Here is a 24,738-nt window from a genome sequence, read left to right on the forward strand (position 1 = left end):
AGGGGAGTCTTGACCACTACTTGCCCTCACCTTTGGGACCTGTCCTACCCCACACCCACCAAAGCAAGTCTGAAAAAGGAAGCACGTCAAAAGGCCTTTATTGTCTTTTTCTGAAAAGGACCAGAGAGTAGTATTTTAGGCTTTGTAGGCCACACATGGTCTCTACTGCACATTTTTCTTTTTTAAAATAATCTTTTAAAAGTGCAAAAACCATTCTTAGATCTGGATTTGGCCACAAGCCATGTTTTCCAATTCCTAAGGTATGTCTCAGGGGCAGGAGAGTGCAGTAGCTGGGGACCCAGGCTCTGGAGCTGGATTGCTGGGTCCACTTCCTTTACTTACTTAACCCCTCTGTGCAGCATCGTTTTTAACATGGGAATAATAAGTGCCTACCTACCGGAGTAACTGTGAAGACTAAATGAATTAACTAATGGAAATCAGAGGGAACAGTACCTGAAACACAGCAATTACTCAATAAATATCAACCGTATCATTACTTAAATTCACTAGATGGAAACCCTACTAAGTGCCAAGACCTGAGCTGGGAATGGGACCAGGAGATGAACAGGACAGTCCCTGATGCCATAGAACTTTTGTTCTCATGGTATGCAGTGCTACTATCAGAGGCTAGTGCCCTCGTGCTGTAAAGATGAGCTATTCTTGCTTACACTACTTCATGCCTGATATGGCCTCTATGCAGAGGAGGAGGCAGGGCTTTAAGGGAACAGAGGCCTTTCCTTGCTCCATCCCTCCCCATCCTGCAGGGGTGAACAGCATCAAGCTATCAACAGGTGAGGCTGCATGCTGACTGAGCAGGTCTGGGAACAAAAGTCTCTCTCCCTCCCATGCTCAAACTCTACAAAAACGTCTGCCTAGCAGAGGGCCCTGGTACTTTCACCCATTTGTGCTCTCTTTTCTCTTCTACTGACTAAGAAGAAATGAAACTAATGATTCTTCAGTCCGTAGGGGAATGATACGATTACACAGAAAAAAATGCAATGGAACCAGAGGCCCCCAAAACTGCTAGACAAGAAATCCAAGATAAACTACCTGTAATAATCTGTATTTTTATAAGGGAAATGGATTTAAACTATTCTGAATATTTGACAATATTAAGAAATAGACGTCTATTTTTTAGGTGCGATAATGTTACTGAAGTTATGTTACAAAAAGAGTTCTCACGTATTTACTTCAGACACAAACTGTCCTATGTATGCATGGAATAATACGATGTTTAGGATTTGCTTCAAAATAATCCAGTGGCAGGGAGAAGTGGAGGTACAGATGAAACAAGATCCAGTATATTCTCACAACAGGTGAAGCTGGGTGATGGATAAACAGCAGGGTTCATTACATAATTCTCTCTATCTCTGTGCATGATTGAATGTTCGTAATACAAAGAAAAATAATAAATATACAAACAACAAAAAAGAAATGTGCCCAAGAAGCCTGATGTAGTGAAAGTACTCACAGGTGGGGACTCAGGGCTAGCTCTGCCATCACTTGGCTGTTTGACCTCAGGTTAAGTCTCCCCACCTTTTCTGGATCTGTTTCCTTAAACGGGGACTAGGCTGTGTAGTTGCTGAGGCGCTTTCCTGCCTACTCTTGGGACAAGCTGCCCGGACCTCCTGCCTCCAGAACACATTTTCCCTCAATCAGAGAACAAACCCTAGAGAGCACTGCTGTTCATGATAAATCTTGAAGCTTCCCTTCCTGATAGATAGGTTTGGCAGGCCAACTCTCAAGCTGAAAATAACTAGAAAAGCCAGGCTAAATAGGAAAATAAAGGCAAACACATTTCTGAAAGCATCAGAAAGCAAATACATTGGCAAAGAACTAAAGAACCAAAATCCAAGAAAACAAGGAGAGGCAAAGAGGTGAGGCTGGCATTTGGGGTCGGGTTTTCCCTAGAGACAGATGCTGATAATGGAAGAGGCAATTGAGAGGCTGAGAAACTGAGCAGAGCTTTTAATAAATTCAGGGAGCTAGCAGAATAGAAATGGGAGTTTAGAGATTACAAAAGAAGGAGAACCTGGTAAACGACCCCCCACCCCCACCCCAGGCTTTAAACTGGACTCCAAAGGCCTATCTTCTCAGAGTAAGGATGAATTAGAAATAAACTAGTCCTCACATGGAATGAAGCCCAACTTCAAACTATCTCGATCTCTGATTAAAGTGATTCAGATGCCTCACATTGTTTACTACCTGACAGAAGCAGGATAAATCCTCTCTGGAAGAGAACATCATCCAGAGACTTAACTGCAACAGTTTTTGCATATATAATGTTTGACACTCTACAAAAAAATAATGAGATATAGAAGGAAGATATGATGTTTTAAAAAAGAGAAATAAGTAAAAGAAACAGACTCAAAGGAATTCCATTAATGGAGTTATCAGTCACAAACTTTAAGAAAACTATGCTTAATGTATTCAATAAAACAAAAGGCAAGCCTGAGCATTTCATCAAAGAACTAGAAACTCTAAAAGTAAACCAAAGGGAAATTTTGTAATGGAAAAATATAATAACTAAAAACAAGAACTTAATGAATGATTTTAACAGCAAATTAGACACAGACAAAGATGAACTGAATATAGTTCATAAAAAAAAAAGAATGGAAAATACAGAAAAGTGCAAGACAGACGTGAAATAGGGGATATGGTGAAAAGGTCTAACAAAAGGTACTTGGAGTGCCAGAAGAAAGGGAGAAAGAAAATGGGGCAGAAGAAATATTCAAGAAGCACTACAAATCCCAAAGAGCATAAATACAAAGAAAACCATATTTAGGTATAACATAGTAAACTGTTCAAATTCAAAGACAAAGAAAAAAAATCTTAAAAGCAGCATGATAAAAAAATACTGTACATTCAAAAGAGCAGCAATTTGTCTTACAGTGATTTCTCAACACTGTCAGAACAAGGTATTAAGATATTTAAAGTGCCAAAACAGAATAAATAACTGCCAACCTAGAATTCGCTACCAAACAAAATCATTCCTCAAATATGAAGGTGAAATAAAAACATGTCAGAAAATCAAAGACTAAAAAAATTCATCCCTAGCAGACTCACCCTAAAGGAAATACTAAAAGGTGTTCTTCAAGCAGCATGCAAATGATCCAAGATGGAAATGTTCTGGAAGTGTACAAAAAAATGAAAAGCAGAAAAGAGGCTAATATTTGAGTAAATAAAAAATTAATATAGACAGCAGAACAATATAATATTTGGTGGATGCTAAAATATATAGAGAATGAAAATCCATGTCAATAATTCTATAATTTGGGGGTTGGGGCTAAGTGGGAAATGAAGTTAAAGTTTCATAAGGACTTTGCCATTTTCCTGGAAAAGGTAAAAGTATTGAATAATATTATATTTCACCAAGCCATGGATGCATGTTTTAATCTCCAGCAGCCTCTCTCAACCAAAGAATTAGGCCTGAATTTTACAAGGCATTCATTGTACATGATAAATTAACATCTCTCTTATGAATCTAGAATGGTACTAGCTATGAACCATCCTTTGGAGAATTGAGAAAACAGTCACTGTTCACTTTTTGTAGAGCCTACTTCTCTTGTAGAAAGTCAGGTAAGAAAGGTTGCTAGGATAATCACTAAGAGAGTAATAAATGAGTGTATGACTAAAAAGTGAACAGAGGGAGGATGTGAAATAACAAACCCAATAATCCAAAGGGGGAGAAAACGGAGTAAAAAGGAACACCAAAAAGGCAGGATAGGATAAACAGAAAGCAAACAGTAGATGACAGATTTAAACTCAAGTATATCAGTAATTACATTAAATGTAAACATACCAATGCTCTAATCAAAAGAAAAAGATTTGTTGGACTGTGGTTCTAATAAACCCCAACTATATGCTACTTGAAAGATACACTCTAAGTAGAAGATACAGAAAAATGTTGAAAGTAAAAGGATGGAAAAATAAACTCTGAATGCACCAGCCAAAAGAAAGGTGGTGTGGTTATATTAATTTCAAAGTAGACTTCAAAAGGCAAAAAGATTACTAGAAATAAAAAGAAACATTTCATAACAAGAAAGTGTCTAATCTAATGCTAAATGAATGTGCCCTAAAAACAATGCCTTGAAATAAGTAGAACAAATATTGACAGAACTAAAAGAAGAAATAGACAAAACCTCAATCTTTTTTAGCGATTTCAACATACATCTCTTAGTACTGAAAGAATAACCATCTTCTCTATATCCCAGTTCCTAGCATGTGTAGGGGCCCATTTAAGGTTTCCTGATCTGAAATGAAGGAGAGCCACTGTCCTAGATTTCCCCTGACAATTCTACTTTAAAAATAAAACTGTCTCATTGTCCCCCCAAAAATACATTCTCCTGAAGTTTGGTTTGGAAAATACAAATGGTATTCCCAAGGGCTTCTTGAAACCCTCCTACACTGCCAGGTTCTCCTTTACCCATGGGATCCTAGGCCCCCAGGATCACTCAGGTACTGGAGGTGTTTGGATACAGAGCCTCTCATACCTGAGCTGGGGCATCAGTCCCAGGGATGCGGGTGGAACGCCTCCGGGTGACGATGACTGATGGTTTGTGCTCGGCGGGGTTCTGCTCCAGACCCTTCCTGTCCTCATCAATACCTCCAGCCTGAACCACCTCAGCTGGGTCCACAGTCCGCACAGGCACAGACACCGGGATGACGAGAGGTACCATCCCGCTGTCCTCTCGTGCTCTCTTGGCAACTAAGGAAGGCTCAGAAAACTCCACCCCACACTTGGTAGCTGAGGCCAATACACTTTTCCGCTTCTCCTCAGAGCCATTGGCATCCTGGAGAAAAGGGGTGGGGGTGGAGGGAGGTGAGGTTTAGCATATAAAGCTTGATATGCTGGTCCAGGCCCCCAATCCCCATTTAATCCTCAGTAGGGACTCAAGTACCTATGAAGGCTCCCAATTGTCTTTGACAATTTGGCCTTTCCCTCACCTTTTCTCCTGCCACATTCCCAAATACTCTCCATAACCTCCATTCTGCAAGTTCATCCCATTTTGGCCTGGAGCAGAGGTCCCCAGAGGCCCCACAGTAGCCTAGAGATGTGTTTGTCCTGGCACATCTAATAATATGTGAGTACTCAAAACTCATCTCTGCAGCAAAAAGTAAAGGAGGAATCTGTGGCAAGATGAAGGGTGGTGGACTTTGCATCTGTTCCCCAATGGGCAACTGGCTATAGTGAAATTTGGTTGTCCCCAAGGATAGGGAAAATTTGACAGTCTCCTACATATCAGCCTGGCCCTACAAGCACTGAGGGTTGAGACCTCTAGGAAAGGAAGTAGAAAACACTGGCTTTGGAGTCAGATATATAAGGCTTCTACCCCAGCTATGTGAAATTCCATTTAAGCCTCAGCTTCTTTGGCTACAGAATGGGGATAAATGCCAGTGCCCTTTCTCACAGGGTTTGATAATTATTTATTATCCAGTACAAAAAAATTCCTAGCATAACAGATGTCCTCAGATTCTGTTGTTCCTCCCCATCATTGTTTTTTTTTTCTTTTCATATGCTGTATGGCAGGGTCACATTTCATTATTTTTCCATGTGAGTATCCTTTTCTTTTTTTTTTTTTTGCAGTGGGAAGGCAGGCACTGGGAATTGAACCCACGTCTCTGGCATGGCAGGCAAGAACTCTGCCTGCTGAGCCACCGTGGCCCGCAGTATCCCATTTTTGCAGCACTATTTGTTGAATTTTCATTTGCTTGGTTGGCTTTTTGTTCATTTGCTTGTTTTTTGGAAGTGCATGGACTGGAAATCAAACCTAGGTCTCCTGTATGGCAGGCGAAAATTCTACCACTGAACTACCCTTGCATCCCTCGTTCTTGTGTCTTTTTTAAAAAGCTTTAAATCACCTCTATTGAAGTATAATTTACATATAACAAAATGAACCTATTTTAATATGTATTTTGACGAATATAATCAAATAACTCATGCAACTACCATCATAATCTTGTCTTCCAGCAGGTTGGGTCTGGAAATGGCTTCCCCTTCCCCTTACTTTCAATCCTTCAAGGCCCATAACGAGCCAACCTATAACGGTGTATTGCAATTTCTTGCCTGCTGACTCCTCTTGAGTATAAACCTTAGCTTCCCTTCAGGTAAGGGTGCTCTTGGGTAGGGATTCTTTGCATGCGGGGAGTTCAGAAATGTATGGGTTCACTATCCGCTCATTTTTTTCACTGACTTGGAAACACTCCCCCTCCACGGCCCTCAGAGACCACTCACCCAAACCCCTTACCAGGTCACCCCCCCCACACTCTCACCTTTGCATTCTGCAGCGAGGCCAGCTCCACTGCTTTCTGGGCCAGGGTCAGCAAATTGGCCTCCTGGGACGCCCGGCGCCGCCGTCGTGTGCTCTGGATGACCCCACCCCGTAGCACCTGCCCACAGTCCCCCATGCCCACTGCCCGCATGGCCTCCTCAGTGCTCATGGCAGGAGCCTCCCGCTCCCGACCATTGGGGGCCAATCTTTCCCCATCAGGAAGCAGCTCCAGTGGGAATCCCAGGGCTTCAGGATGGTGCTGCCCCAGGGGTCCGGGCAGGGGCTGCTGCGGAGGCCAGTGATGTAAGAACAGGTTGCTGGCGGGGTCCTGCCCAGGTTGGGTGCCAGCCCCATCCAGGGCGGTGGGAGGCAGGACACCTTCCTTAGAGAGGCGGCGGGAGCGGCGGGGGAAGGCAATCTGGGCCTGAGGTAGCACAGGCTGCGGGGCCGACTCCTGCAGGAGGGCCTTGCGCAGTTCAGGGTTCATATCAGGATTGGGGGGGAAGGGGTAGGCTGCCATGCTGTGGTGAGCCAGGTGGGATTGTCCCAGAGGCCCAGCCGGCTGCAGGCCGAAGTCCTGGGGTGGCTGGGAGGGTGGCTGCTGCATGGGGTAAAAGTTCTCAAAGAGCTGCATCTGGGGAAGGGCTGCCTGCTGCTGCTGTGTCTGCTGCTGCTGTGTCTGCTGCTGCTGCTGCTGCTGTGGAGGGAAGGTGGCGACGGGGTTGGGGGGCGGTGGGCCCTGCCGGAAGACTTGCCGGTTCACCTGGTGGCCAAAAGCCAGCTGGAAGGGTTGCAGGGGCAGCGTCTGATTTGGGGGCTTCTTGGCTGTATGGAAGGAGTTCAGGGGAGCCTGTGGCCGCCCCACCTCCAGCTGCACTTTCTGTGACATCATTGGCCGCACGGCATTCCCGTAGCGGTCCAGCTGCGGGCCACCCCCTTTCTCCCGCTTCAGTGTCTCAGGGTGGTTATAGTAAGTGGAGAGCCCCACACCAGGATGGGGGCTCCCCTTGGGTCCACTGTAGAGAGGCAGGCTGTGGCAGTTCCAGGTTGAGTGGGGCGGAGGCTGGCCAGGCTGCTGTTGCCAACTGCTGTCACTGACACCCCCTCCCCCTCCACGCTCTGGGCCCCGCCCTGGAGCCATCACTGAGTTGGGCCACTTGACCGAGCCCACCTGCTGGGACAGCATAGCTGCTGTGGTCCGCTCAGGCCCATATACCACAGAGTTCAGCAGGGCCAGGCTGCTGGGAGGGGGCAGTTCCACAGGCTGGGAGGTGGGGGCAGCCCCTACCGGACCCTCGTGCCCAAAGTAGGACTCCTCCTTTACTCTGGTGGATGGTGGAGCGGCTGGGGGCTGCTGTGGGGCCTGCAGGGGTGGGGGCTGCTCCTTCGGTGCTGGCTCCTGGTCCCCAAAGAAGAGGCAACGCTTCCGCTTGTTCTGAGCCTTGGGCTGGGCCTGGAGGTTCATGGTGTGGCCAGCGAGGCCCCAGCAGTGAGACCTGCTTCAGCAGCTGCCCATCCCCTGGGGACAGGACCTGATGGAAGCCTGGTGTGGCCCTAGTCCAGAGGCCAGTGGGGGCTGGGGGGCGGGAAGCGGCAAGAGCAGAGGAAGATGCCAGGTGAAGCAGTGAGGCACCAGGAGAAAGAACTGCTGGCTCTTCCTTCCTCTTTATGGAGAGGCTCTCAGGCTTGGCTACTCTTCCCAGTTCATGGTGCTCCACGGGGTCCTTGAGCCTGCAGAGAAAAGAGTAGCCATAGCGTCAGCCACAGGCTCCCAGGATGCCCTGGATGTCAGCACAAGTGTAAGGAAGGAGCCTCCCTTCTGTGTCCAGGGAATGAGCCCCGCATCACAGAGCCACACTGGTGAGGCTAGAGCAGGACTACAGGGGAACTGCCAGGATGGCAGCAGAATCAGTAGCATCTCCCAAGGAGCTCTGCGACTCTTGTCTTGTCCGACCACCTCACCCTCCTGTATAATCTGTACACAGGTAGTATAATCTGTGCATTGCACAAAAGCATCTGCCAAGGGGCAAGTGGGGCTGAAGATCCAGCTCGAGGCCCCTTTGGCTGGGAAAAGGGACACTGAAGGCCACACTGGACTCCTTTGTCACAACCCAGGCTCCAGCCCACTGGACAGCCAGGCCTGGTCCTCCTCTGACCACGCAGCAGGCTCCTCACTGGACCAAGAAGGGTCTATATCCAGCCAATGCCTCCTCTGACACTCCATGCCCATTTCAGAGCCAGGAAGCGGAGAGAACAGGGACACTTCCAACATGACTACCTTTCCCACATGGACCCCAGCATCTGGAGCCGCGTCAAGCTCTTGGAGCACCCAGAGCCCAGGGGCTAGACTCAGCAGTCCTTGGCACTGAGACCCCAGAAGGGTGGGTGCAGTCTCAGCCCCACCCCTGGGAGGAGCTGCTGGGTGGGGCTGTGGCTGCCAGAGTCTCCTCCAAACTAGCACAGAACCTGTTTTGCAGCTTTGGCTGGTTGGAGGTAGGATCCAGCCCAGTCGCTGGTCAGCAGCCTCCCTGTGGCGGCCCCATCCTCCACTGCCAAAGAGCCCGACATCCTGGGCAAAGGAATAGTATAACTAAGGTATCGGGAGAGCTGAGTGCTAGAACTTAGGCCAGGGAGGTTTCTCCACGATATGGCCATGACTAAAGTGCTCAATTTTTCTCTGTTTTGTTCTCTAACTCAATAAAACAAAAGAGGTTGTACTACTTATCCTGCTACAGAACAGAGTCTGTATTTTACAATTTACATAGCTGCCTCACATGGATGTTTTAAGACTTTTTTCATTTCAGAGAGAGAATTTCCTTTTCCTCTGTGAAGCTGATGGGTAGGAGCTGCGTGGCCACCTCTTTCCCACACTGAGGGTCCAGGGCCCGTCCAGGTAGGAAGGGGGAAGGCGGGGTGGGAGGAGGGGTAAGAGAGCTCAGACAGGTCGGGGAGCAGAAGGCGGGATAAACCTGCAGGTCCAGGGCGACCTCAAGACCTGCATGCTCTGGGTTATTGTTACGGCCCCAGAAATTCCCAGGAAACCAGCCCTGAGCCGCAGGAGTGGCCAGCAGCCTCCAGGAGGAGGGCAAGGCAGAGAGATTCTCTGCACAAAGCCGGGGCGACACCGAGATGCCCGCCCCTGTTCCACCCGCACCCCCCCCCCCCCCATGAATGCCAGACCCTCCCCTGGATGGCAGTAGGGGGCTCTCCCCCAAATGCCCCTTCCACAGACTGGAGGGGGAGGGGTGGGGGAGGGGGAATGGCTCGGAGGGAAGCCCAGGAGCTATCGCACCTCTGCACCCTTCCGCAGCAACCAGCCCTTCCAAGGCGCCCGCGTGACTCACGCCAGGCCCCCTCCTTTATCTTTCACTTTCACCCAGCACCAGAAGGGGAGGAACTTCCTCCTCGATTTCCTTCCTCAGCTCTCGGGCCTCAGAGGAACGAGTGAGAGGGATACCTTCCCTGCTTGCACCCGCTTTGTCTTCATACGTGGAAGTTGGGGGACGAGGAAAGCCGAAGACAAGGAGGGCATCCAAGTGCCCCTGGCATCTGAGCACGAGGGGAAGGGTCTGCCAAGCAAAGAGCGCCTGGGACCATAGAACCACCTTCTGAGCAAACTTCTCTTGCTTTTACACCCTCATTCCCCGACAGCCCAGCCAATTCTGAGCGCAGACCCAAAACCCGGCCCCCAGACTGAAAATAACCCAGGGGCCACCCCAGGAAGCTGCAGGGTGGAGGACTGAGCTCTTTGCCTCTGAGGGCGCATCAAGCAGCCCCAACTAGAATTACTGTCCACAGAGGGAGGAAGGAAGAACCCTGCAGGCCCACGTGCTCCTGTGCGCTCACGCCTCCGCTCCCCGACAGAGTACACACACACCATCCCCCACAGCCACCCACGATCACAGTCCTGCCACCATGTGAGCCGCAGCAAGGGCTTGGAACCTGGAGGGAAGGAAGGCCAAGGGGGCCGGCGGGCAGGGCTGGATGCACGTGCGGGCGCACTCCTGACAGAGGACCTCCGAAAGCCTCTGAGGGGGGCTCTGCATGCTGGGGTTCAGCGGGGTTGGGGTGGGGGGAGGCGGGGAGCTGGGGGGGGAGTCTGCGATTGAAGCTCCTCTCACCTAAATCGCTCCCGCCCACGTTAAAGAGAGAAGGCACACAGGGTTCCAGTCCCACTCACCCTGTGTGTCCCGAAGTGGAGGGTCAGGCCTGGGGGGGCGGAGGGGGGGACTCGGCTGGTCTGCTTCCCACCTCCCCCCACGCCCGCCTCTGCACATCAAGGAGAGTGCAATCCGGTGCACTCCACGGTCAGTCGGCTCCAGAAGCTGGCCAGAGACTTGCTTAGAAATCAAGGGGACCGATTTGGGGGAGGCTGGCTGCCCCAGAAGGTCCCTGCCACAGAGGCCTCCCTTGTCCCCTCCACTGGAGGGCGGAGAGTGCCAGACACACGGGCACCCAGGTCTGGGACCCCCAGCAAGGCCTGACCATTGTGTGGGGGTATGAGGAGAAGAGGGGCAGATGCCCAGGAACCCAGAAGGAAGAGGGGAGGGGACATACGCAGGCAGCAGGGCTCTAATCATAGTGGTGGGAATAATAATAGTGCTCTATGCCAGACAGGTCCTGAGTGCTTTGTTTGCACTTAATTCCCATCACAGGCATACAAGGCAGGCATTGTCATTTTAACCTCTGTTTACAGGTGAGCTAGCAGAGGCTCATCAGAGGGGCTAAGTAACTTGTCTATGGGCACACAGTAATGGTGCAGAGCCAGGACCTGAGCCTACCTGTTGGACTCCAACATCAAGATCTTATTCCTTATCCCCAAACCATGCCACTGAGCCACGAGGTCCTTCTCTGCACAACTGGTTTCCACAGCACACTCCCCACCTCTCAGAGCGCCCAAGACCCAGGGAAGCATTTTCTGGAGACAGATGTCTCTCTTCATTTGCACACTGGCACTGGGAAGCCCCTCACCCCTGCCTGAACTCTGGCAGGTAAACACCCCCACCCCCCAATTCAGCAGAATTACAGCTAAATCTGTCAATCCTGCAGGAAGAAAGGGAAGGAGTTAATGGGGCCTCATCATGGAGGGGCCAACAGGCATGTGAGGGTCACCTGCAGGGATGCCTGATACAAGACACTTGGGCACCACTCCCGGGACCTGGAGTCTCCAGCCAAGTAACCACCCCAGACTCAGTTCTGAGAGCTGCTGGTCGGTGGGGCTTCCAGCGCTCAGAACTCTCTCTAGTGACTCGCAGCTGGCAATTCGGGGCAACTTCCTCCCATTTCTTCTATCCCAACCCCAACTTCTCACCCTGCAACTCCAATCCCTCAGGGAGAAGTTGGCCCAGCATTCCTCACTGTGAGGAGGAGGAAGGAAGCCATCTTTTCTGAAGGCTGCTGACCCATGGGCCAGGTCCCAAGGTTGCAAAGAGAGGATGTAACAAGGAACCCCTGCAGGCAGCTCACCCCTGGGACCAGCTGCAAGGCCTCTGACAACGGATGCCAGAACCTGCAAAAGGAAACCCACAGTCACCAAGGGGCCCCAGGCACGACAACCTGCTCTGTCAGTCTGCTCAACTGTCTTTCCCAGCTCCGTTCACTTTTCCCTTCCTCCAGGCTCCTCACTGCTGCACTCAATCCCTGACCAGATCCACAGATATCTCCTGGGCCTAGGATAAGGCAAGAGTGTGATATCAATGGTCTGGGCCCTATGAGAGTGCATTGAGATCTGCATTGAGAAGTACTTTCTCTATGGAAAAATAGCAGGATGCATCAAGAAAAGAAAACAGTGCTGAGCCCACATGTGTTTGGCAGGTGCCAGAAAGGCCAAACGCTGCACTGATGGTGACGCCATGCTCTGCAGGCCAGGGATGGCAGTGGGAACACACACCCAAGTGCCAATCAGCAGCCCCAGTGCCTGCCCACCCCTGCAGGCCGACCCCAGGAGAGTCTTATGAGACTTCAGCACTGGGTTGCAGGGCCAGACTCATGGCCACTGAGGGACCAGGGTCACTCACCAGCCCACTTAGGGCACTCAGTGCATTCAACTGAGAGACAGGACTGCTTGCTGCTCTCAGCCTGGTCCCAGTGGCCCTACATACTCAACGCTAACCTGGGGGTGAGAGCCAATTGGAGGATCCCTGGCCCTTGGAGGCTAATGCTCCTACTTTTACAGCCTGAGCTACCCCAGGGCCCACAAGCTCAGCACTAGGAAGAGGGGGAGTCAGAGCTTGTGCCTCTCCCACCCAAGGGCAATACAGATCCAGATATGGCATCCTGCAGGGCCCTGCATACCCAGGCCAGCCAATTCCCTGAGCACCATACAGGCTGAATTATCACAAAGTCTAAACTCCTAACCCTGTCCACAAGTCCCTGCAAACTTTGGTTCCTGCCACTTCTCTCAACACTCCATGCTTCAGCCATACCTTCAGGGCCTCCAACATGCTGTTCCCACTTTGCTTCTGGGTCTTTGACCAGGCTGTATCCTCTCCCTAGGACATTTTCACCTGGCAAGTCCTACTCATCCTTCAGGTCTCAGATACTGTTCCTCTGGGAAGCCTTCCCTGACTCCAAGGCTGAGCTGCTCTATGAGCCCACGGCACCTGCTGAACTCCACCACCATGCTCACCTGAATTCCAGGTGCCTATTTCCTCATCTCCAGCAGACAGCAAGCTCCATAGGGCAGAGTTTGCAGATTATTGTATCTTGGCACTTGTTTGGAGCTGCCACTTGGAATGCTCATTCAAGGCTGCAGCCAACAATTCAGTGGGTCAGGGCTATGTCTGGGCAGAGACACTGCTCATGACCACCATCTCCATCTCAGGCTCTTGCCCTGCCTTACCATCCAGACTCCCTCCCTGATGGACATCACCCTTCCGGAGAACGCTGAGATGAAGCCTCCTGACTCTAACCAACCTCAGCCCACCAGTGGCCCCAAGCCTTCTCCAACTAAACTGTGGCATGAGTCCTTCTCCAGGTGGACTTGCCCCGTGATGGTTCCTTAACTGCCACTTGCTGCCCCACCCCATGAGCAGACCTGCTGAAAAGTGTCAGCCCCACTGCGACTCTGCTTTCCCTTCTCCAAGGATTCCCACACCCACTTAGCCCATGGCCAGGGATCGAGCCTGTGAGTCTGTTTAACTCATGCCCTGACAAGGCTGGGCTGGGCCTCAAGACACCAGGTCTGACTAGGAGACCAGGGGGCCATGGTAGGAGCCCTCCGTAGAGACGTGATGTGTGGCCCAGCTGGCCCCCAGCCCAGCTCACAGCCTGAAAAGCTCTCTCTCAGATACTCTGGGCCCTTAACTGCAGCCAGACTGGAAAAGGGGCCTGCACTGCTATCTTGGGCCAGCTAGGTTTGCCCAGGACCACAGACAAACCTTCTCTCTAGACACAGAGCAGCAATGTTACATGCCCCCTACAGCACCCAGGCTGGAGCTCCCCATTTCTCCAAGCCACTGGACATGTAAGTCCTGTTCTCAAGGGTTTTGCAAACCAATAAGGAAGAAGATGCAGATGCACCACAGAGGTGGATCTGCCTTCTACAAGTGACCCTTCCCCAGGGGCGTGAGAGATCAAGGGGGACATCCCATAATCTGCCAATTCCCCATCCAGAGAATCCCCTGAATCATCACTTTCCTGTCTGAGATGCAGAGCCCAGGCCCACAGGCTGAGTCATAAGTCCCAAGGGTTTTGGCTAGCTCAGAAGGCCAGGGTTCGAGCTGGCTGCACTTTGAGCTTTGACCATAAAAATGCCAAAACGGAGACACTTTTAAACAGATATGTGTGAGAGGGGAATTCTTTGCCTTATGAGGCACTCTCAGGACTCCATCCAGCCTTCTACATTTATCTCCTCTCTCCCTCCCCACCCCATAAACACTCCCAGTATGTCCACAGGAAGCCTGGATACCCATATGCATTTTATAGGGGAAAAACTGAGGCAGAGAAGAAACACAGGGACATAGGCAATCAGCTTTCATCCACACTGGCAAGGGCTACAAAAGGTCTAAGGCAGCCATGGAAACAACTTTCAACAGGACTTAGGAGTCCCAGGGGGAGTAAAGTAGAAGCCGGGAGATTTAGGGTCTCTCCACAAGAGACACAGTAATGACCCCTATGGCCAGATCTTCAAGTGACTAAACCTCTGGGGTGGGCCTCAGAGCCTTCTCTTCTGGAAAGGCTGGTTCTCCGGCAGGCCTGGTGCAGGGCACTCTGAATTCTTTGCCTGAATACCCCAGTGCCAGACTCTGCCCTGGACCCAGACACAAATGAAGCCACTCACAGGGACCTCCCTACACGTGACCTTCCCCTACCTATTTCCCAACACACACATCTGCAGGTCTATCTCCTGTCCCTTCACCCATTCAGCAACTATTTGCTGCAACCACTCTCTGGAGAGACACAAAAGATAAGGCATAGTCCCTACCCTCATAGAGCTCCCAGTCCTATGGTGGAGAAAGACACAGAACTGTCTTATAGTGTCAGGGGGCACGTGCAAGATAAGCGCAAGGAACAGGTGAGCCCAGAGAGAGCTCCCTGACTTTAAGCCTTCACTGTTGCTGTTTCCTCCACCTGGAAAACCTGCCCCTACTCTGACAATCTCCTTCCTTTAAGACCCACCTCCTCCAGGCAGTCCCCCAGCACAAACTGTTCTACATCTTTTCTGAATTTTTGTGCTCTTGCTCAGTGTTTGCCACTATCCAATAATGCTTCTTCACTCCCTCTTGTTTTTGCACCAAGGCTGTGAGGTCTGGAGACAGTGTAGCCCAATGGAGAGGGCAATGGACTGGTTATCAGATAAGCAGGTATTTGGTCCAGGAGCTGCTACTCACTGGTTCTTGCCTTTGAAGAACTTAAGAACTCAGGAGGGAAAGCAGGGTGGTGGGGGTGGGGGGTAGACCTGTGTCCAAGAACAAAGAAATAGGTTTGTAACGAGCAGTCCCCATATGAAATAGCAGCCTCCAGCACACCTCCATGCCCAGCATGGGTGCATGTTCTCTACTTGTACAACCACTTTTCTTTTCCATCTGAGAAATGAAGAAAGGAGGAACTCTGAAAAGAAACCTGTCCCAGGTCACAGAGCTCATAAGTGCAAAGCTGGGATTCAAAACCAAGCCTTCCTTCCGAACTCCAAACCAGGTCTCTCTGCTTCACACTCTGTTGAGTGTTACGTTGAGCAGTGGCCTTCAAGCTTTAGCGTGTGTAATAGGACTCACCCTGAGGGACCGAATCACTGGTCAGGGGATGGGGAATCTGCTATGCTTCAAAAGCACCCAGGCAGTACTGAGACACAGGAGAAGGGAAAGGGCCTGGTACACTTTCCCTGGACCCACTGCTCCCGTTCCCCAAAGGTGCTGCCTGTCAGAAAGTCAGGAGCCATGAGGGGTCCCATGGAACCCTGGATAGATTTTGCTCTTTGCTGGCCCTAGGACTGATTATGGCTCTTACAGTGTCTGAGAACCAGCTTAGTACCCCATGTTTACAGGCACTGTACTAAGTGCTCTCATGTAATCTTCACTCTTCTTTGCCTCATTTTATAGGCCAAAACAGTACAGTTATACATGTATATTTAACACAAAAACAGACGGTAATGGAGGACTAGAGGAACAAAAAAATACATGTAGAAAATAAATAGCAAAATGGCAGATGTAAATCCTACCTTATAAGTAATTACTTTAAATAAAAATGAATTAAACTCTGATCAAAAGGCAGAGATTGGCAAAATAGATAAAAAGTCCAAATCCAAATATATGCTGTCTACAAGAGACATATTTTCTATGCAAATAGGTTGAAAGTAAAGATATGAAAAAAGATATTCCATACACACAATAACCGATAAGAGAGCTTGAGTGGCTAAATTAATTTCAGGAAAACAGACTTTAAGACAAAGAAACATAATTTCTAAAAGAGTCAACCCATAAGGCAGATAAAACAATTATAAACATCTATGCACTAAGAGAGCCAGAAAATATACAAAGAAAAACTCCCTTCAGAAATGAAGGGAGAAAAAGACAAGTCAACAATAATCGTTGGAGACTCCAATACGCACGTTCACCAGTGAGTAGAACAACTACACAGAAGATCCACAAGGAAACTGAAGACTTGTACGCGACTATAAACCAACCAGACCTAACAGACATCTATAGAACACTCCACCCAACGACAGCAGAACGCGCATTCTTCTCAAGTGCATACACATCTTTCTCCCCAATAGATCCTATGTTCCATAGCAGTACAAGTCTCAATCAATTTAAAAGGGCCGAAATCATACAAAGTATGTCCTCTGACCAAAATGGAATGAAACCAGAAATCAGTAACATAAGGAAATCTGGGAAATTCATACACCAGGAAATGAAGTTTAGAAGTCAGTAATTTACCAAGTTCTCCCAGCCTCAGAGAAGCCACTCCCTCCTCACCCAGCCCATGTCCTCCATGACTTTCGCACAGGCCTGACCAGTCATGGATCTCAGACAAATAGGAACTTTGGGGCAATCCCTCTCCCATCCCCCCCCCACACACACACACACAGACCCTGACCACAGGCTGGATCCCCAAAATCAAAACAGGTGGGACAGCTTCGGAAGGCCTTTGGGGTTGTCACAGTTTATTATGCAGCCCTGCTTCTCCCTGGGAAAATGGCCACAGGCAAATATTTCCACTCCCTGACTAGTATGTGTAACATCCAAAGAGCAGATCCTTCCCCAAAGAAGGGAGCCAGCGTTTAGACATCTCCCTGGTGCCAGGAACTCCACACACCCTGCTCCATGCTCACAAACTTCCTAGTAGAGGGGTCCTGTCGACTTCACTCTACTGAGGGAAACTGAGGTTCTGCTGTTAAGATGTCAGATGCAAGATTCAAACCCTTATCAGCCTTCAAAGCTGCCAGCTCTTCCCATTTATCCTTTGGGGAAAAACAAAAGAAAAATCCCAAATCTGCACTTGTTTTGGGTCTCAGAAAGAATACTACACATGGACGCCCCACAAACCCAGTCACAGACTCTCCCCTTTCCAGTGCTCCTTTCCAGAGCTGCTGCTTTTCCTGGGGACATTTCCAAGCAAAACAGAGCATGTAACACTCCTCCTAAGAAATAATCCCGGTCCTGCTCTGCCATATTGGGGGTATCTGTAAAAGCCCCTGCAGCCAGGAGGGCCCGGGGAATGCAGAGGTGAGTTGGGAGCCTCCGGTTTAGCAAGATCTCACTCTGAACTAGAGCCCCACACCATGGAGAAAGGCAGCTTGGTCCTCTCTTCAGAGCCAACCAGCAAAGCAGGGCCTGGCTGGGTAGCTGAACAGATTCCAAATCTCAAGGGATGGCAGTGTTCCGCTAGTCCCACCCCACATTCCACAAAGCAGTCCAGAGAAGGGAAGAACCTGCCTGAGGACACAAAATCAGGGGCACAGCAGGGCCTAGAAACAGGGACTCCCAATCCAAGGCTTCATGCCTCCATTCAGTCTGGTCTGTGCCTTTTGGCAAGACACTGGGACAGGGCTGACAGCCAAGGTGAATTAGGCTTTTCTACTTGGCCATCAACACCTCTAACATTTCATGATGTGCCAAGCTTGGTGCTAAGCACTCTACACACATCATACTGTTTAATCCTCATGAGGCAGGCATTATTCCTCTCCCCTTTACCAGTGAGGAGCCTGAAGGTCCAAGAGGTCAGATCATTTGCCTAAGGTCAGGCGAGTCTAGAGGCATGGCCACATGGAATCCCAAGCTTGTCTGTCTCCAGAGTCCTTTCTCCAAACTTCCTCCCCCAGGGCTGGGGGCCCAGCCTTCTGCCTAGACACCATGCACAGGCAGGGCTGGATGTCAGCAGCACCCTGTGCTCTGCACCTCGGGGCTGCTCACCTCTTCTCCCTGGAGAGCTGGCCTAGAACCACCGTGATGGTGTAGGAGTGTGGCTGGTGGGGTAAGGTGGGTAGGAGAGGCCTGGCAGGGGAGAGGCTTCAAAAAGAAAGAGGTTTCAGGTGATTATGACCACTGTGCCAACCTGGGGCAGGCTCAACATTTTCTGCCCAAGAGGAAGCCACTCCCTTTCCATACCCTTCCTACTCCATACCCACAGTTGACCAATAGCTTTCTCTTAAATTTTATTAGAGCATTCACAGAAAAATCATGCAGACAGTACAGAGTTTCCACATACCCCACTCACACACACGTTCCCCTATTACTAACATTTTGCACTAGTGTGGTACCTTTTTTACAACGGATGAAACAATATTATAATCATACTATTAACTAGTCCATTGCTTACAGAAGGGATCTCTCTCTGTGCTGCAAAGTTCTATGGTTTTTGTTTTGTTTTCTTTTTATTTTGGTAACATATATAGAACTTACAATTTACCATTTTATCCACTTTCAATTATACAGTTCAGTCGTGTTAATTACATTAACAAGGTTGTGCCACCATCACCACCATTCGTTACCAAAACTTTCCTATCACCCCAAACAGAAATTCCATGACAATTAAGCATTAATTCCCCATTTCCCACCTCCACCTGGGCCCCAGTAACCTGTATTCTCATTTCTGAGAATTTTTTATGAATTGGCCAGTAGCTCTCTAAAAATAGAGCCTTGACTCCCCCCTGTTTGTCAGCTACCAGATGCCCCAAATCTCCATGAGACTAGGCTCGCATCCCTTCCCCTGGCACCCTGAAGTCTGGGTCAAGTCCACTCCATCTTTGAGTTTCTGTTAGTGCCAACAGCCACCACCATCCAGGGCACTGAGCATCAGCCCCAGCCACAGACACACACATCTCTGCCTCAGATTCCTGGTAGACTGTTTCTTCCCAAGAACTTAAAGCCCTAAATAAAGGCAGTTCATCCTATATCCTGAATAAGGGAGTGATTGATTGACACTGCCAATTCCACTCCAAAGATCACTGGTCCAAATCTGTTTCATGGCTGATGACTCTGAAGACTTAAGATGTAAAGTAACGTGCCCAGGGCTGATTGCTTCGGTAGAGGGGTGGCCAGGGCCGCCCCAGTGGCTCTTCCCACCACTCAGCACTCCTCAACCCTGGCGCTGCCAAGTCCTTGATATCTGGCTCATCTCCTCTCCAGCTGGGAGATAGAGCAAGAGTGTCTGTTATGGGGTCAAGGACACCAGGTCTTCATCAACCCAGGTCCTACTGCCTGGCCAGCTCCAGAAGAGGCCAAGACCTACCTTGGTGGCCTGGGAGGGTTGGGGAGGGGGCTTCAGCCAGTTTGGGGTGAGGGCAAAAACTGAGGGGATATGGTTCCCCAATATCTGCTGGTGACCAAGAGGCACAAAAGTTTCCCCCAACAAAGGGGGTCAGCGTGGCTGCCTGGGGGCGGCCACCTAGACGGGCTACCGAGTGGGCGCAGGGAGTCACCTCCTTCACTTGTCTGGCCATCAGTTCAGTGTCACACCCCATCTCAAGCCCCGGTCAAGATCCAGGGCCTCTGCCAAACGCTCGCACATTCCTTGCGTTTCTCCAGACTCTGAGCAGCTGCTGTAGGGCCTTTTTTTTCCTATGTTGATTTATCCTTTATTGTTCCTGAAATACACCCAGAGGCCTTTGGCACAGAGTGCTGGGCACCAGCAGAGCATCCAGCTCAAGCCCCAGACTGCACACCAACCAGGCTCTCTGGGACCAGGGCCAAGCCAGCTGGGTAGCTGGGCCCCGGGATCAGACCCAGCAGCCAAGACCCCACCTACCCTGAGCCTGTGGTCCCCAGAGCTGTTCTCAGGTTGACAGAGTCTGGGATGTGTCTGGCAGGGGAGGAGACATTTGGAAGGTCTCTAGCATGCTTGAACCAAGCCCTTTCACTGCTCCTGTGTGTGTGACTTCCCCACAATCACCACACACACACACACACACACACACACACACACACACACACACACACACAGTTGGGCCCCAGAAGCCTGTCTATCCTCCACAGCAGGTTCCATGCTCAAGGCTGAGCTTCAGGCTGCCTGTGAAATGGTGGGAGAGGAAGGCCTCAGAGGGGGCTTCCCTACCCTTCCCAGTTCAAAGTATCTCTCCTGAGCAGACCAGCACAGGCCTCCCCTGGTCTCAGCTCTGCTGGTGGGGCCTGCAGGGGCACGGTGGGGTGAAAAGTGCCTAAGAGAGGCTGGGGAGGGGGAGGCCACAGGAAGTGTATGCCTGAGAGCTCCAGTCCCAGACACCAGGGCCTGCCGGGAACAAATGAGCCCGCCCAGTGACCGCCACACTGAATGTCCCACAAGTGGAAGTGCCCGCCTGGTTATTTTAGGCACCTCTTCTGCCCAGAGCCAGCAAGGAAAGGCAGCTGCTAGCAAACATGGAAGGGCTGTTTACGCTCAAGTGTGCAAGGGCTGCTGCAGAGACAGAAAGAGCACCAGCAGCCACCGTGCAGGGGGGCCACCCTTGCTTCCTCTCCCATCTGTCCCCAGAAGACCCAACTGAAGCACTTGCACAGCTGACTTAGCGTGGGTACTTCTGCTTTCACTCAGATTCAGCCTCCCAACCACAACACTCACTCACACTCACAAACAGACAAATAAATAACTATGGAGCCAGCTGAGGGCTGAGCCACACCCCGAAGCTGAGACAGTGTTCCTCTGGGCTCTCCTAGACTGGAGCACAGCCCTCCCAACCTCTAAGCTGGGAGGGGTGGGGTCGAAGGGCCAGCAGAGGAGCTGGCCCTCTTTCCACCCTCCCAAGGTGAAAGTAGAGACAGTCTGCGGGAACCCCAAGCAACTCATCACCTCCCAGCTTCCCCATCTGAAAAGAAAGAAGTTGGACTGCGTCCAAAGAGTTTTCCAGCTCTGGGATGACCCCCAATAGCTGGGGAAGCCCAGGGCTGTGACCTGGGGCAAGCCAAGGTGGGCAGACAGAGCAAGGCCAGGTAGGGAGATCTGAGCTGCAGTAGAGGGAGCAGCCAGGTGTGTGCCAGGAACTACTAGCAGGGAGGAAGAGGAGGACAAAAGCAGAGGACTCGCCCACATGTACTCTCAGGTTTTCCAGTTATCCCTTAAGCCTATTTCTGAGCTCCCTGGCCTTCCCCTCCAAGGAACTGGCAAACTCTGGCAAGAACAGGCTGGGTTGGGTCCTCTCGTCTGCTCAATTGCAGGAAAAAGGTGGGAATCAAAATTCCCTCACCATTTTCATTCCTCTTTGGACCCCATCTCCCCAGGGAGGCTGGGTAGCTTCGGAGAGAACCCTCTTCTGGCTGCAAGCTGGGTGTAGTTCCCTCTCGCTGAGCTTTGGCCTGGTCAATCCTCGCCCTGGCTGCTCCCCTTCCCCTTCCAGAGACTCCTGGAGGAAAAGGCACTGCCTGGAAAAAAAAATGTTCTCACCCCGAGCTCCCCGCAGCAGAGGGAACAGGGAGCACCTTCTCTGGCCACAGAGCCAGGCTGTGTTCCAGGAAGAGCAAGAGTGGCTGCCAGGGAAGCCTGGGGCCCCCCAACCCCATTCCTCCCTGCTCCAGGCCTGCAAACCACAGCCAGCAATCACGTCCCTCAGAGAGACCCCCCTCCCACCCCAGCAAAACCTCAGCTCCTCTCTGCCATGTGGTAACTTTCTTCTTACATAACATCTTGGTGCTCCTCACTGCCTCTGCTCCTATTTCGATTCACCAATCAAGAGTGCTCTTTGGAGTGGCAACTCCCACCCCCAGCTCCACCCAAACCTCCATGGAGGTCACTTTGGGAGCCTTCAGGTGGAGCAGAGACAAGGGGACATTTTCCTGGGCCAAGAAAGGCAGCCTTCTTCCTGCCCACGTGAGCAGCTCAGCCTGGGGCCTGGGCGGGTAGGTTCCCAAGAGCACAGTCTGATCTCCTGGAAGCTGCACCCTTAACTGGCAGCTGCAGGGACAGAGTCCCTAGCAGATATGCTCTAGGCAGATCTATGCAAGGGGGTTTGGGGGCTTGGGGGGGTGCATCACTTAGATGTTCCCAGAGGTTAGAAAATATGTTTCCTCACTTCATTTATACCGGTTTACAGCCCAAATAGCCTGGGAGACTGCTCTCCCACCACAAGCAGAAGCCTTCATTTCTCTTTCCTGATAGGAATAAAAGGCAACAGAAGTTGGACTTAGTGGGGAGCTGGTGAGATGACACCCACTTTCTGTTGAGTACCTACTATGTGCAAGTCACTTTACAAGTATGCTCTTATCTAACCTTCCCAGCAACACTACGAAATACACTATTATCATCCCCATTTTACAGGTGAGGAAACCGACGCTCAAGTGGTTAAGCAATTATTGTATGGTCTCACTTCTGAAATAACAAGAATATGCAAATTCATAGAGACAGAAAGTAGAGTACAGGTTACCAAGGGAGGAGGCAACCTATTTCTGTTTGGGGTCATGGAAAAATTTGGGTAATGGACGGTGGTGATGACAGTGCACATTGTCAATGTAATTAACCCACAGAATTGTCTAGTTGAAAGTGGTTAGAATAGGAAAATTGATGTTGTATATGTTACTACAATAAAAGAAAATAAATTGGAAAAAAGAAAGAGGGCGGTTAAGCAATGTGTCCAAAGCCACTGAGCAAGTGGAAAACCTGGACTATGAGTCCAAATCTGCTCAGGCCTCTTTCTTGCACCCCTAACAGGCTTCCTTCAGGGCTCCTGCCCATGGTTACCGTCCGTGCACGTCCCAGGAATGGTGCTCTAAGTGTGGGGGTGGAAGTGGGTACAGATGAATTGTGCTTTGATGGTTTTGGAATCTGAATCAATGCCCCCACGAAGAGGCTTTTTTGTTCCCAAGACTGTGACTGTGAGTAAGTGTGTGTGTGTGTGTGTGTGTGTGTGTGTGTGTGTGTGTGTTAAGGGTGGAAGGGGAGAAGGTGAGCTGATTTCCAAATACCAGTTTCCAACACCGAGGTTATGCTGTAATGCTTCCGATTCATAAAATGAGCTCACAGTCTCAGAGTATCTTACATGTTGTTTTGAATGCAAATGCAGATCCCTTCATAAGAACTTGAGATTCCAGCACAGTCCACCTAGTCCCCAGCTCACTGCTCAGTTTTAGGTCAGCCACACACAGACAGAGTTCTAAGGTGCAGCAGCAACCATTCCAACAGAGTGGGACCACTGGCTGCGTTTCCCATGGCCTGCAGTGGATTAGAGAAGAATGGAGCCTGCAAGACTGCTTCAGTACTGACGGATGTGTGCATGTACACAGACACACAGATACACACACAGAGGAGCGGTGGCAGGCTGGCCTGGCCAAAGGTAATGCCCAGGTTAGGAGACTCCCAGGCAGGAAGTACCACAATTCTTTTACCCTGAGGTCCCACTGGGGTCAGAATGTCTGGAACATGTTTTCCAGAAGTTCAGCTGCAAGGCAGTGCCAGGGAACTGAGCTCGCCAACGTCACAATCAAAAGGGACTGACCCTTTTGAAACAGCAGGAGGACCTCACTGGGCCTACCACATGCCGATTCACATTTTCCTGATGGAGATTTTCACTCATTTTGTTCAACTAACTTTTACTAAATGCTTAACAGACGCTGGGTATTGTGGGAACCAAAATACTGAAACGTGTTTTTAGCCTTTTAGAGACAGTAACTCAAAGAGGCTCACAACAACTCTTTGAAAGCGGTATAGAGAAGAAAGCAAAGTCCAGAAAGGTCAAATAACCTGCCCACAGTTACCAAGCTAATAAGTGCTGGTGTGGCCAGGATTTGAACCAGGCACTTGGCTCAGAGTGTTTGTTTTAACCCTTTCCCCCTCCACTATACCTATGTACATACATAACTACATAAGGTGGAAACGAGTGTTTGGGAGAAGGCTAAGGCTTTTAGCCTCTAGTGCTACTTGAACCAGGACTGAGGGACACACAGGAATATCCAAGACACCTGTGGCAATCTCCAACTCGCCAAGAGCGAGAAGGAGGCTCAACCCCTCCCAGACACTATGTCCCATGCACCTCAACTCCTCCTCCCACCCCCTCATCTCCTCTCAGGGTCCCAAAGGCCTCAGCACCCCTAAGCAGTCTAGCTTCTCCCTGGCTTCTGCAGCCCTGGGACGCCTTCGGCTGATTCTGTCACTGCATGCTGTCATTTTTTTTTCTATTTATTAAAAGCAGCAGCCCACAGGCCAAACATGGTGCTATTTTTAAATCCTACATTCAAAAGTAAAACTCTCATTCTTCTGGGCACTCTGGGGCACTCTTTCCTGGGGTAGAGGGGGGACTGACAGCCACAGGAAGCTGAAGTTCTACCCAGAGCTTGGAGAGGCGACACTGGCAGTGGGCAGGCTGTCCCAGGGAAAGCTGCATGGCCTGGGGTGTGAGGGTGGGTACGGATGGTTCTGTACCCCTTGTCCCTTGGGAGCTCCTCGAACCAGCATAACCTGCCAGCAGCCAATCCAATTAGAATGGAAAGTGGATCAGACCCATGGAATGATCTGCTTCACCCAGTAATTGAATTTATACCCCTAATATTCACTGTCCAGGGCAGCAGGGAAAAGAGGACCCATAAATTCTCTACTTGGGAAGGTTTCT

At 50.3% G+C, this 24,738-nt stretch overlaps 1 protein-coding gene across 5 annotated transcripts in view; it reads right to left on the reverse strand.

Annotated features, from left to right (window-relative positions):
* Window positions 1-24,738, reverse strand: part of MIDEAS (mitotic deacetylase associated SANT domain protein) — a 69,162-nt gene that overhangs the window by 13,502 nt on the left and 30,922 nt on the right. For all 5 annotated transcript variants that reach the window (XM_077123006.1, XM_077123004.1, XM_077123007.1 and 2 more), the window contains exons 2-3: window positions 6,274-8,003; window positions 4,494-4,793 (exon numbers count right to left, since the gene is read on the reverse strand). In XM_077123006.1, coding sequence (XP_076979121.1) covers window positions 4,494-4,793; window positions 6,274-7,737 — 1,764 coding nt within the window. In that variant the 5' untranslated portion in view covers window positions 7,738-8,003. The remainder of the gene's footprint in view (window positions 1-4,493; window positions 4,794-6,273; window positions 8,004-24,738) is intronic.

This window comes from Tamandua tetradactyla, chromosome 12 (assembly GCF_023851605.1).
Source record: "Tamandua tetradactyla isolate mTamTet1 chromosome 12, mTamTet1.pri, whole genome shotgun sequence".
In the NCBI taxonomy this organism is placed as follows: domain Eukaryota; kingdom Metazoa; phylum Chordata; class Mammalia; order Pilosa; family Myrmecophagidae; genus Tamandua; species Tamandua tetradactyla.